Below are 12,500 nucleotides of genomic sequence, written 5' to 3' on the forward strand. Positions count from 1 at the left end.
AATCCTATCAAGGCAATTTCCACCATTACGAGAACGAGTTACTTACAAAATAAAAGATAAGCAAAACGAGAGAACGAGAGGAGTGAAAGGTGAGAAGAGAGAACGAGAGAGGAACGGGAAGAGAGAAGACGCAACGAGATGAGGCGAGAGGAGAGAGAGAAAGATGATGCAAGAGGAATAATGTAGCAAAAGAGAGAGAGAGAGAGAGAGAGAGAGAGAGAGAGAGAGAGAGAGAGAGAGAGAGAGAGAGAGAGAGAGAGAGAGAGAGAGAGAGAGAGAGAGAGAGAGAGAAACCGGGGAAGAGAGGCAGTCAAGAACCAAAGAGAAGAGATTGAAGGGAGAGTGGGACTGAGAAATGGGAGAAGTGCAAAGAAGGAAGGAAGTGAAAAAGTGAAGGAACTGAAGGGGAGAAAAGAGAGGAGGGGAAGTGTTGTGGTGAGTGGACTAATAACAGCGTGTGGAATGTGTTGGGGAGCAAATTGCATGATATGGGGACTAATGGGGTGAGAAGGGGTGTTGCAGTGTGGGGAGGGAATGAGACTGGTGTATCTGACTGACTGACTGACTGACTGACTGACTGGCTAACTGACTGGTTGACTGACTGACTGAATGATTGAATGATTGACTGATTGGCTGGCTGACTGAATGACTGGCTGACTGAATGATTGAATAATTGACTGACTGACTGACTGACTGATTGACTGACTGGCTGACTGATTAGCTGACTGGCTGACTGACTAACTGACTGACTGACTGACTGACTGAGTGGCTAAATAACTGACTGACTGACTTGCTGGCTGGATAACTGACTGACTGATTGACTGAAAGACTGGCTGACTGAATAATTTGTATGACTAGAGCGACACTGATGATTTTAACTGATTGACCGAATAACTAATCAAATTAATAACTTACTGAATGAATAATAGATGATTTAATTATACCTCCGATAACCAACCCTGATTAACTGTAACCTGACGAATGAACCTAATGAATAGCTGATACAGTGGCTAATTAATTTAACTGAAAAAAAAGTTGAATCATTTGCCGATTAACCAATTAAAAGACTGAATAAATGATACGTTGAATAGCAAATTGGTTGCCTGAAAAATCACTGAATGAATGAAGTAAATAAGTGAATAAATAATTGATTAAATGAATTGGTGATATGGTAAGATAAATGAAGACTAGTTGAATTCACAAATGACTAACAAATTAATATATCGTTTAATTTACGTAAACAAGTAAAAATATAAAGTCAATTGAAGTAAATGAATAACACAGAAAAATATTAGCAGTTTGAAGAAATGAATAGATTAATAAAAGAAAAAAAATCTGCTTTATTTTTTTTCATTTAGTTTCATAATGACGTTAAAAAAATGACACACTGATTAGCCAAATAGAAAATAATGGAGAAATAACAATAAATCTTACTTTATATATCTGTATTCATGTTTTTCTTTGCATTAACCTTAAAAAAAATACGCTAATGAAATTGACACTGATTAACCAAAGAGAAAATAATAAAGAAATAACAAATATCTAACTCCATATACCTGTAACTCACAATTTTCTTTGCATTAACCTTAAAAAAAAAACATAAAGAATTGACACGCTGATTAACCAAATAAAAAAATAATAAAAAAATAGAAAAAACTGACTCCATATACCTATAACTCACCTTTATTCTTTGCAATAACCTTAAAAATAGAAAATAATAAATAAATAACAAAATAAGTGACTCCATATATTGCTTTTCATTGAGCTTCATAACGTGCCTCACCTCACGCCCACACTCACCTTTATGGCAACCTGATATTGTTTTTTTGTCCTTTTATTTCAAAACTGTTGTTTATTGAAGCCGCAAGTCAATACTCATTACGAAGGAATTCATAAACACACACACACACACACACACACACACACACACACACACACACACACACACACACACACACACACACACACACACACACACACACACACACACACAGAGAGAGAGAGAGAGAGAGAGAGAGAAGAGAGAGAGAGAGAAGAGAGAGAGAGAGAGAGACACGAAAAGAGAGAGAGAGAGAGAGAGAGAGAGAGAGAGAGAGAGAGAGAGAGAGAGAGAGAGAGAGAGAGAGAGAGAGAGAGAGAGAGAGAGAGAGAGAGAGAGAGAGAGAGAGAGAGAGAGAGAGAGAGAGAGAGAGAGAGAGAGAGAGAGAGAGAGAGAGAGAGAGAGAGAGAGAGAGAGAGAGAGAGAGAGAGAGAGAGAGAGAGAGAGAGAGAGAGAGAGAGAGAGAGAGAGAGAGAGAGAGAGAGAGAGAGAGAGAGAGAGAGAGAGAGAGAGAGAGAGAGAGAGAGAGAGAGAGAGAGAGAGAGAGAGAGAGAGAGAGAGAGAGAGAGAGAGAGAGAGAGAGAGAGAGAGAGAGAGAGAGAGAGAGAGAGAGAGAGTTATGATCTGTGGTCGGAGTTTCATCATCAGATTTCTATTTTCCCAGAAAGAAGAAAGGGGAAGGGAAAGAAAGAGGGAGTGAAAGAAGAATGGAAGGAAGAGTTAAAAAGGAGGAGAGAGAAGAAAGGGATGAAAATGAGGAATAATCTGCCCACTTTACTTCCTTTCTTCTCTTCTCTTCTTTTCTTCCTCTTCCTCTCTTCCTTTTTGTCACAACAGTTCAGTTAGAGATGAAGGAAAAAGGAGAGAAAATGAAATGCAAGAATGATATGCACAGTTCCATTCCTCTTCTTCTTCCTCCTCTTCTTCTTCTTCTTCCTCCTCCTCTTTCTTTCTCTTCCTCCTTCTTTTCTCTTTGTAACTTTGCCACGCTTCGCTGCAACACTGTTTACTCTCTCTCTCTCTCTCTCTCTCTCTCTCTCTCTCTCTCTCTCTCTCCTATCGCCTATCGTACCTGACCTGCTTTACTTTTTCCTCTCTTCTCCTTATTTAATTATCTCTCTCTCCTCCTCCTCCTCCTCCTCCTCCTCCTCCTCCTCCTCCTCCTCCTCTTCCTCTTTCCTCTCTCATTACTTCTATTAGAATAACCTGAACGAAAACAATTGCTCTCTCTCTCTCTCTCTCTCTCTCTAACAACCACCTCGTCAATTGCCCAAAGCGAAAAATACGTAGACGGTCCCATAAAGGCTATTTTCGCACCAGTTATCAAGGGGATTGGACCTTAACCGACCCTTTCTGCTAAATTTGGTCCTGAAATCAAATAAAAACGGAGAAGAAAAAAAAGAAAGAGGAGGAGGAGGAGGAATACAAAGGAATACAAAGGAAGACAAACAGCAACAGACCCTTAGGTCCTTACTACGCTGTTTGTGAAAACTATCTACTAACTACCAGTGGTAGAGATAGGACAGCAAAGCAGAAGGCTCCTCCCACCAATCCCTCCTTCCAGGCGAGGCTGGCAGGAAAAAAAGGCGAGACCATGTGATATTAAAAAATCACATGGAATTTTAGTAGAGAGTGAAAAGGAAATGTGTAATCTACGTCTGACTACTTGTGTTTGTGGGGGAAAGTGTTAACGCTTGGTAAATGTCATGTTGTGTGTGCATTGTGTATGTGGATGCACAGTGTGTATGTCGAATGGGTGGTGCGGCAGCCTTGCCTGGCGCTTTCTAGGAGGCAGCAGTCAATCAGGCCCCAGCTCCGTTCAATCCACTGAGATAGCATACTTTCCTGTAGGGACGCCGTACGCTGATAACCCCTTGCAACATTGATCCCTGGTACTTAGTTCCCGATGATGATCAATGGTTGACAAGGCCCTCTCCAAACACAGCCCGTCACAGGTCGAGAGTAGTAGTAGTGACCGTTCACTCTGGGCTATCTGTGCGTGTATGCAGTGTAGTGTAGTATGTATGTAAACACAGTGTGGAGTCAAAAAGGTGGTGCGGCAGCCTTGCCTGGCGCTTTCAAGAGAGGCAGCAGTCAATCAGGCCCCAGCTCCGTACAACCACTGTAAAAGTGCACTTCCCTTTAAAGGGCGCCGCACACTGTATGGTTACCCCTGCAGCGGTGACCCTGGTACCTTAAATCCCGATGATGGTCACCTACTGTCAGGGCTCTTGACTATCCACAGCCCTTCACAGATCGAGAGTAAAAGTAGTGACCGTTCACTCCGGGCTATCTGTGTCATGTATGGAGGGTGAGAGTAATTCAAACTAACGGGCAATTTAAACCACGATCAGAGGCCCGGGAGATAAAAGAAAAAGCGCAAGTTATTCGGAAATGAATAGCGACAACCGGGGATTAGATTCAAAGTATTTATCGAGGCGAACTTTGAACGTTTCGATAGTACCTGAGTTGACAACATTTGATGGCAGACCATTCCATATATTAACTATGCGATTAAAGAAAAAGTGTTTGGCTTCATTTGTTACAAAGCGCTTACCAACAATTTTAAAACCATTGCTTCTGGTGACATTTGACTGGTCGACTGATACGTATTTTTGAATATTCATATTTGCAAACCCATTAAAAATTTTGAAAAGCATGATAAGGTCGCCTCTTACTCTCCGTTTCTCAAGAGAAAATAAATTTAATTCCTTTAGGCGTTCCTCGTAGGATTTGTTCCGCAACCTTGGGATCATTTTTGTTAATCTGCGTTGTATTTTTCTAATTTTTCGATATCTTTTTTGTAATACGGTGACCAAAACTGAACATTGTATTCGAGATGTGGACGGACGAGTGAGTTATATAATGTTAATATTATTTTCTCAGACTTGAAAGTGAAAGATCGTCCAATGAAACCAACTAATTTATTCGCAGTTTTGACGACTTCAGTACAGTGTTTGCTAGGCTTGAGGTCTGCTGAAACAATGACACCAAGATCTTTTTCTTTGTCCACACTCGTCATTGGGGTATTATTCATCTTGTATGTCGCCTGAGGATTTTGATTTCCTATGTGTAAAACGTGGCATTTATCTATATTGAATTTCATTTGCCACTTGTTTGACCATTCGATGAGAGTATCTAAATCTCTTTGCAAAAGTTGTCTTTGGCTTTCTGAGTCTACTCTGTTTGCAATTTTGTGTCATCTGCGAATTTTGAGAGCTTACAATTTATTCTTTCATCAATGTCGTTAATATATATAATAAAAAGAATAGGTCCCAGAACTGATCCTTGAGGAACGCCACTGCTTACGTTAATCCAGTCTGAAGATTTACCATTGATCACAACTCGCTGTTTACGATCAGACAACCAATCCTCGATCCACGCTGCAATGTCACCAGTTATACCATGCGCTTTTACTTTGTTGATAAGACGTTTATGTGGCACTTTGTCAAAAGCCTTTTGGAAGTCAAGATATATGATATCGACCGCTCTGGTGTTGTCGTACAAATTATATATATCATGGAAAAAGTCAAGCAAATTTGTTAAACATGACCGCTTGTTTCTAAATCCATGTTGTGATTCGTTTATTATGTTGTTACTTTCTAAGAATGCAACAACTTTATCCTCAAAACTGTCTCCATTAGCTTACCTACCACTGAAGTGAGGCTAATTGGTCGATAATTTCTAGTTTGAGACTTGTCACCTTTTTTAAAGATTGGAGTTACGTTTGCGAGTTTCCAGTCATCAGGAACTTTACGAGTGCTTAGTGATTTATTAAAGAGGATAGACAATGGTTTAACAAGTTCGTTCTTTGCCTCTTTTAGTATTCGTGGAGAAATTTTATCAGGACCAGGAGTTTTATTTGTTTTAACTTTATTTATTTATTGGAGGAGGAGGAGGAGGAGGAGGAGGAGGAGGAGCAGGAGGAGGAGGAGGAGGAGGAGGAGGAGGAGGAGGAGGAGGAGGAGGAGGAGGAGGAGGAGGAGGAGGAGAAGGGTTTTGGAGAGGAGAAGGGTCTGTGAGAAGGATGAAGAAGAAGAAGAAGAAGAAGAAGAAGAAGAAGAAGAAGAAGGGAAGTTGTGGGAAGAAGAAGAAGGAGGAAGAAGAAGAAGAAGGAGAAGAAGAAGAAGAAGAAGAAGAAGAAGAAGAAGAAGAAGAAGAAGAAGAAGAAGAAGAAGAAGAAGAAGGAAGAAGAAGAAGAAGAAGAAGAAGAAGAAGAAGAAGAAGAAGAAGAAGAAGAAGAAGAAGAAGAAGAAGAAGAAGAAGAAGAAGAAGAAGAAGAAGAAGAAGAAGAAGAAGAAGAAGAAGAAGAAGAAGAAGAAGAAGAAGAAGAAGAAGAAGAAGAAGAAGAAGAAAAGAGAAGAAGAGAAGAAGGAGGAAGAAAAAGAGAAGAAGAGAAGAGGAAGAAGAAGAAGAAGAAGAAGAAGAAGAAGAAGAAGAAGAAGAAGAAGAAGAAGAAGAAGAAGAAGAAGAAGAAGAAGAAGAAGAAGAAGAAGAAGAAGAAGAAGAAGAAGAAGAAGAAGAAGAAGAAGAAGAAGAAGAAGAAGAAGAAGAAGAAGAAAACAAGAAGGAATGGGTTTGAGATTAACTTTACACAAATTCTAACTAGTAACTACGAAAAGTGACAAATAACTAACTTCTAATGCTACTACTACTACTACTACTACTACTACTACTACTACTACTACTACTACTACTACTACTAATGCCATCACCACCACCACCATTACCACGACTACTAAACATACACGCTGGAAATAAAACTTCACTAGGAAAAAAAACAAATTAATCCCGAGGAAATGCAAAAGCGGGCCGAATACCAACAGTTGCCGAAACGCACCACAATTAAAGCCTGAACGAGGAGATTTAATGCACCACCGGGACTCGCTACAAATTGGGACACTGGGCGAAACAAAAAGAAAAAAAAAGTCAACTATAATTAAAAGAAAGAAAAAAAAAAACCACGGAAGATAAAAAGAAAATAATGTCGATTTAAAAGGCACCCCTAAAAAATGAAACCGTTGAAACACTGAGCGAAACAAAAAAGAAAAAAAAAAAAAGTCAAACTAAAATTAAATAATGTCGATTTATAAGTCAAACCACGGAAGATAAAAGAAAATAATGTCGATTTAAAAAGCCTAAAAAACAAAATTGTGACAAGAAAAACAAAAAAAAAAAAAAATGTCAAAGAAAATAATGTCGATTTAAAAGGCCCCAAATAAAAACAATAGAAAAAAGTGAAAAATAAATAGAAAAGTCACGGAAAACAATATTGTGACAAGAAAAAAAGAAAATAAATAAAAAAAAAATGTCAAACCACGGAAATTGAAAAAATAATGTCGATTTAAAAGAAAAAAAAAAACTAGAAAATTGTGAAATAAAAAAAATACCGGAAAACATTATCGAGACAAGAAAAAAACAAGAAAATAAAGTTTAGAATGTAAAAATAATAATAATGAAATCACCGCAAATGATCGCTGACGAAAAAAAAAAGAGGAAAATTGAATTGAAATCACGGAAAACATAATCGTAACAAGAAAAAAAACAGGAAAATAAAGCTTAGAATGTAAAAATAAAATAATCATATCACTACCAAATTATTGCTCATGGAGGAAAACATGATGGAAATTGATGGGAAAAAGAATAAAATATCATTACACCGGCTGACCTGACTAGACTCGTGACTGGGAAGGGGACACGGCGCCTAGTCAGCTGTCTAAGGGCTCAGGTATTGGAATGAGGAAGGTTAGATAAAGCAAGGTAACAATAAAGTACGATAATGTAAGGTACAGTAAGGTGAGATAAGGTTGAATAACATAAGGTAAGATTAAGGAAAGATAAGATAAGGTAAGGAAAGATAAAGTAAAGTAAGGTAAATTGAATAACGTAAGAGAGGTTAAAGTAAGGAAAGATAAGGTAAATTAAGTTAAATTAAGGTAACGTATGGTAAAATAAGGTAACAAAGTAAGGTGAGCTGAAGTAAGGTAAAATTAGATAAGATAAGGAAAGATAAAGTAAGATAAGATGAGGTAATATGACGTAATACAAGGCATGATAAAGTTAAACGCTAAAAAAAAAAAAAAAAAAAAAAAAACAGAAAGCGAAAGAGAGAAGATGCGTACCTTGCGAACAAAAATAGATGAGATCATAGACTCTAGAGGCGGCGGTGGTGGCACAAAAGGATCAGTCGGTGAGAGTTAGCTTCGATTCCATTCTCCAAGTGCCTCTGAGCAGTCTTAGATCCCCTTTGTGACCGTGAGGGAGAGGGAGAGAGGGAGAGTGGAGAGAAGGAGAGATGAGAGAAAGAGGAGGAATAAAGGGATATGGAGGAAGAGGAGGAGAGTGGTCAAGAGGGTGAGAAATAGAGAGGAGAAATGGTCAGATGGAAGGAGAGAAGGATGAATTGAGGAGAAAATAAATAGAAGGAAGGACAAAAAACGTAAAAGGAAAGCGAATAAGGGACAGAGAGAGAGAGAGAGAGAGAGAGAGAGAGAGAGAGAGAGAGAGAGAGAGAGAGAGAGAGAGAGAGAGAGATTTTAGTTTAAGTTCTTCCATTTAGCTTTGTTTTTTTTTTGTATTTTTCTTTTTTTCTGCCGTAAAACCATCTTTATAACAAGTTCTTTAGGAAGAGGAGGAGGAGGAGGAGGAGGAGGAGGAGGAGGAGGAGGAGGAGGAGGAGGAGGAGGAGGAGGAGGAGAAGGAGGAGGAGGAGGAGGAGGAGGAGGAGGAGGAGGAGGAGGAGGAGGAGGAGGAGAGGAGGAGGAGGAGGGAAGAGGAAGAGGAAGAGGAAGAGGAAGAGGAAGAGGAAGAGGAGAAGGAGGAAGAGGAAGAGGAGGAGGGAGGAGGAGGAGGAGGAGGAGGAGGAGGAGGAGGAGGAGGAGGAGGAGGAGGTGGAGGAGGAGAAGATGGTGCTAAGATAGAAAGAAAAAAGAAAATCAAATGTTGGCGATAAAAGTGAGAGTTGGAAGGGAGATTAATGTGAATAAAAAGCGGGAGAAGAATAAAAAGATAATGGAGGAAAGAATAAAAAACAAAAATTTAGAAGAGAAAGAACATAGAAAATAAAGCAAGAGAAAGATGATAAAGAAAGCAAGTTGGACGTAATGAAAAAAGAAAACAACGAAGAACGAAAGAAAATGCACTAACTTGTAAATTTTTGGCCTAAAAAACAAACAAAAAAACTTTAAAATTTCTTCCTTGACAGAATACATGAAACAAATAAAGCGACGAAGATGAAAGACATGACAGACAGACAGACAGACAAACACTCACGACAGCACAGGACAAATGATAGGCAGGCATACACGTAGAGACAGACAGACGGACAGACAGACAAACAGACAGACAGACAGACAGAGAGACGGTCACTGCTCGTCATCCACTGGCCTTTAATTAAACTTTCATGCATAACTTGCTCTGAAACTTCTTATCCAACTAATTGAATAAGTTTATAAAGAAAGACAAAAAAAGGCATGTCTTGTAAAAAGCCCAATATTAGTGTGAAGCAAATTAAAGGGAGGAGGAGGAGGAGGAGGAGGAGGAAAGAAAAGGACGCCATGTAGCTCTGTAGTGTTCAGTTCTGTATCTTCCTAAGGGTTCTATTCACTTATTATTTTTGTTTTTAGTATGAGAGACACCGGGCAAATGTAGAGAATATGCTAAAATTATAAGCCTTCAAAGGTCAAAGGTCAGGTGGTAAGCTTTATCCCTTTGACCGCATCTTAGTACTTCCCAAATTACCAATCACTCCTTCACTTCAATTTACTTGTTGTGCAGCCACTTCCAATCTGTAAGGTGGGTAGAAATATCAAACTCTATCATTCTTAACCCCTTCAGTGTTATGATGCCTTTTCTTATTAATTTTTCTTACTATTTGGTGATTTTATATAGCTTCAGAAACTTATGTGGGGATTGAAACAGTGAAGACTCTGGCCACTAATCTTATAATATCAATAGGTCATTCCTAATGCAAATAAAACCATCTAATCCTACTTCAAAATCATGGTAAAAAAATGCGTCTAAATACTAAAGAGGTTAAACTGGGTACAAATTCCAAACTCTGTTCTTTTTAATCTCTCACTTGACTGTCGACGTTTATAAATATTTCGTACATAACTTTTGGTGGTGGTAATAATGTCGTATCGCTGTCAAAGGGTTAGGTGTTTAAAGTACTATTGGGAAAACTCCTGCTTGGTATATTTCCGAGTGATAAGAAGAGCGAAAAGTGTAGAGTTGTCAGTTTTGGTTCTATTTCCTACCTGAGAGTTATCCCATTTCTATGTTGTCAAAATTGTTCATCAGTTTTCTGCCTTTTTCTCCATGCATTTCTTACAGCAGGTTAAACTTTTCTCAATAGTGAGTTTCAAGTTTTTTTTTTTTTTTTGGGTACGTGCAAGATATTTTGGATTTGCTTTCGAACTAACTTGTTTAAAAATGCCACCTTTCGTGTGTGTGTATGCTTTTTATATCTTTCTATAATTTTTTTGTTGGTCAATGCTCTTTTCAAATAGCAAAAGAGCATTTTGTTGTACTGTAGATGAAGTGGCTTTTTGCAGTCGTTCGGTATTGAGATGCATTTTTACCATGAGTCTTGGGTATGATTAGACGATTTTAAGGGTTTATGTATATAAGATTAATGGCTGGAGTCTAAACTATTTTAATCCCTATATAAGTTTCTGAAGCTGTATATAGTCGCCAAATAGCAAGTATAATTGATATGAAAATACGTCATGGTATTGAAGAGGTTAAACTATGCACTTAAGCTGAGCGAGTCTGAGGTGTCTGTTCCGTTCTGGATTATGAAGTCGTACAGGAACACCGCGAAGGAGCACAAACACCAAACGAAAGGACCGAATACACTTAATCTTTTCTTAGCATTTAAGACGAGAAAATAGCGGGGAAAAAGGTGATAAAAACAATGACGTCTTTGAAGGGAAACAATGGCATTTACATTAATGGCGATACACGAAGAAAAAACACACAATCAAAAATGCAAAGTAGTGTATTCTCTTCCGTGTCAGTGAGTTGGTCAGAGTTGTATGTTTTAAGCGAGATTGCAACGCCAGATATAAGCAAGAGACAAGCGTGGGAGAGGCGTGGGCGAGGCGTGGGCGTTGCGTGGGAGTGAATGCTGAATGTGTTGTCCTTTGTTGCAGAAAGTCTTTGTTATACAGTGAGTTACATTTTTTTTCCTCCTCACACCGAGAGAACATCGAGGGTTTGTTCTCTCTCTCTCTCTCTGCCTAGACGCGGCGCATCATTGTGCTGTCTCAACACTTTGCCTTCAATCATTAACTTTTCTTGCTTTAATTGTGTGTCTTGTTTTATCTGAAGCCAGAAATCTATGAGTGAGGTGAGACAAGCAAGGCCTTGCGAGACCCATAATGCATGCAAGGAAGTGACAACTCAACAGTCATTGCGACTCACCGCCAGACACACGAGGATGTTGCCGATGCCTCCCGCCAGGATGAACATCGCCAGGAACAGGAAGGAAAAGTCGTACTCGTAGCCGTCGCCGCCCACCACGCCCGCCGCCGTGGCGTTGGGAAAGGCGTCCCCGTGACTCAGGTTGAAGGGCGTTGGGTTCCCGGCCTGAGCAACCTCTGGCAGATGGCAGTGGGCGATCTGCAGGGGCGGGATGGTGGTGGTGGGCGGCAGGGAGGGAACGGGCAGGATGGGCAGCGAGGTGTTAGGGGAGGGTGGGGCGGGCTGGGCCGTGGTGGGCAGCGCGCCCATGGTGTCGCACACAGGGGAGGAGCAGGACCCCAGGGAGCACAGCAGCTCGCTGCCGTAGGAGAGCAGCGAGGAGAACACGTTCTCGGTCATGTTGAACCGCAACACCCAGAAGTTTGATGAATTTTCCCGCAGACACGTAACGCAGGCGTGCGTTGTGCCCGCCCCTGAGGCTAGCGTGGTGTTGTAGCCCAGGGCTTCCCCTGCAGGGGTTCTGTCTGCCTGCAGACAGTCCCTAAGAGTGGTGACCCAGCAAGGAGCGCTGGGCGACACCACGTCCAGCATGTCATTGCACTGGAAGGTCAGGTCGCCCTCCGCCAGGCTGGTGCTATTGTCCTCCATCTCAGACCAAACGCACTCCGCGCCGAGCTCGCCGCCAACCCAGTCCAGCGGATCGCCGCCGCTGTCGTAAATCCGAGTATGGCTGCCGTCCAGGTGCGGCGCCAAGGCATCGTGGTGGCCGTCTCCGGGCACCGCCTCCTGGGGCAGAAGCGTCACAGCGGTGTGAAGCGCCGAGCTGTTGGTCCTTCTCTTTTTGTTCAACCAAATGTCTCTGATCGCACCGGCAATGGTGGGCTTCGTCCCCATTGTTATGGTGCGCGGCGCGGTGGCGCCTAGGTGGTGCGATGCCGCGCGGGGCGGGCCAGTGGCTCCCAGCGGGAGGAGAAAACGCATGACATTATTAATCGTTAGGGCGAGTTACCTTTCATTGCACACGTCACCAGTCACTGACAGTAGTGAACCTGGCGCTCGCCCACGGCGGTGTGTTTCTGAACAAGGCGGTGATCTGGGCGGCCATTCTTAGGAGAAGCGGCACGCAGTCCACCCTCGGGGCGTGGGCGAATCCAACGCAACTGAACTTTAGTCTCCTGGAAGCAACTTAATCACCACGAAGCCTTTTTCTCTCCTGCGAGCACAATAAACTCCCAAACATTGTGTGTCACGCCCG

At 41.2% G+C, this 12,500-nt stretch overlaps 1 protein-coding gene across 2 annotated transcripts in view; it reads right to left on the bottom strand.

Moving 5' to 3' along the window:
- Positions 1 to 12,500, bottom strand: part of LOC123507123 (5-hydroxytryptamine receptor 2B-like) — a 191,713-nt gene that overhangs the window by 25,214 nt on the left and 153,999 nt on the right. For both annotated transcript variants that reach the window (XM_045259712.1, XM_045259711.1), the window contains one exon: positions 11,246 to 12,500. This exon is cut by the window's right edge and continues 246 nt beyond it. In XM_045259712.1, coding sequence (XP_045115647.1) covers positions 11,246 to 12,226 — 981 coding nt within the window. In that variant the 5' untranslated portion in view covers positions 12,227 to 12,500. The remainder of the gene's footprint in view (positions 1 to 11,245) is intronic.

This window comes from Portunus trituberculatus, chromosome 21, assembly GCF_017591435.1.
Source record: "Portunus trituberculatus isolate SZX2019 chromosome 21, ASM1759143v1, whole genome shotgun sequence".
In the NCBI taxonomy this organism is placed as follows: Eukaryota; Metazoa; Arthropoda; class Malacostraca; order Decapoda; family Portunidae; genus Portunus; species Portunus trituberculatus.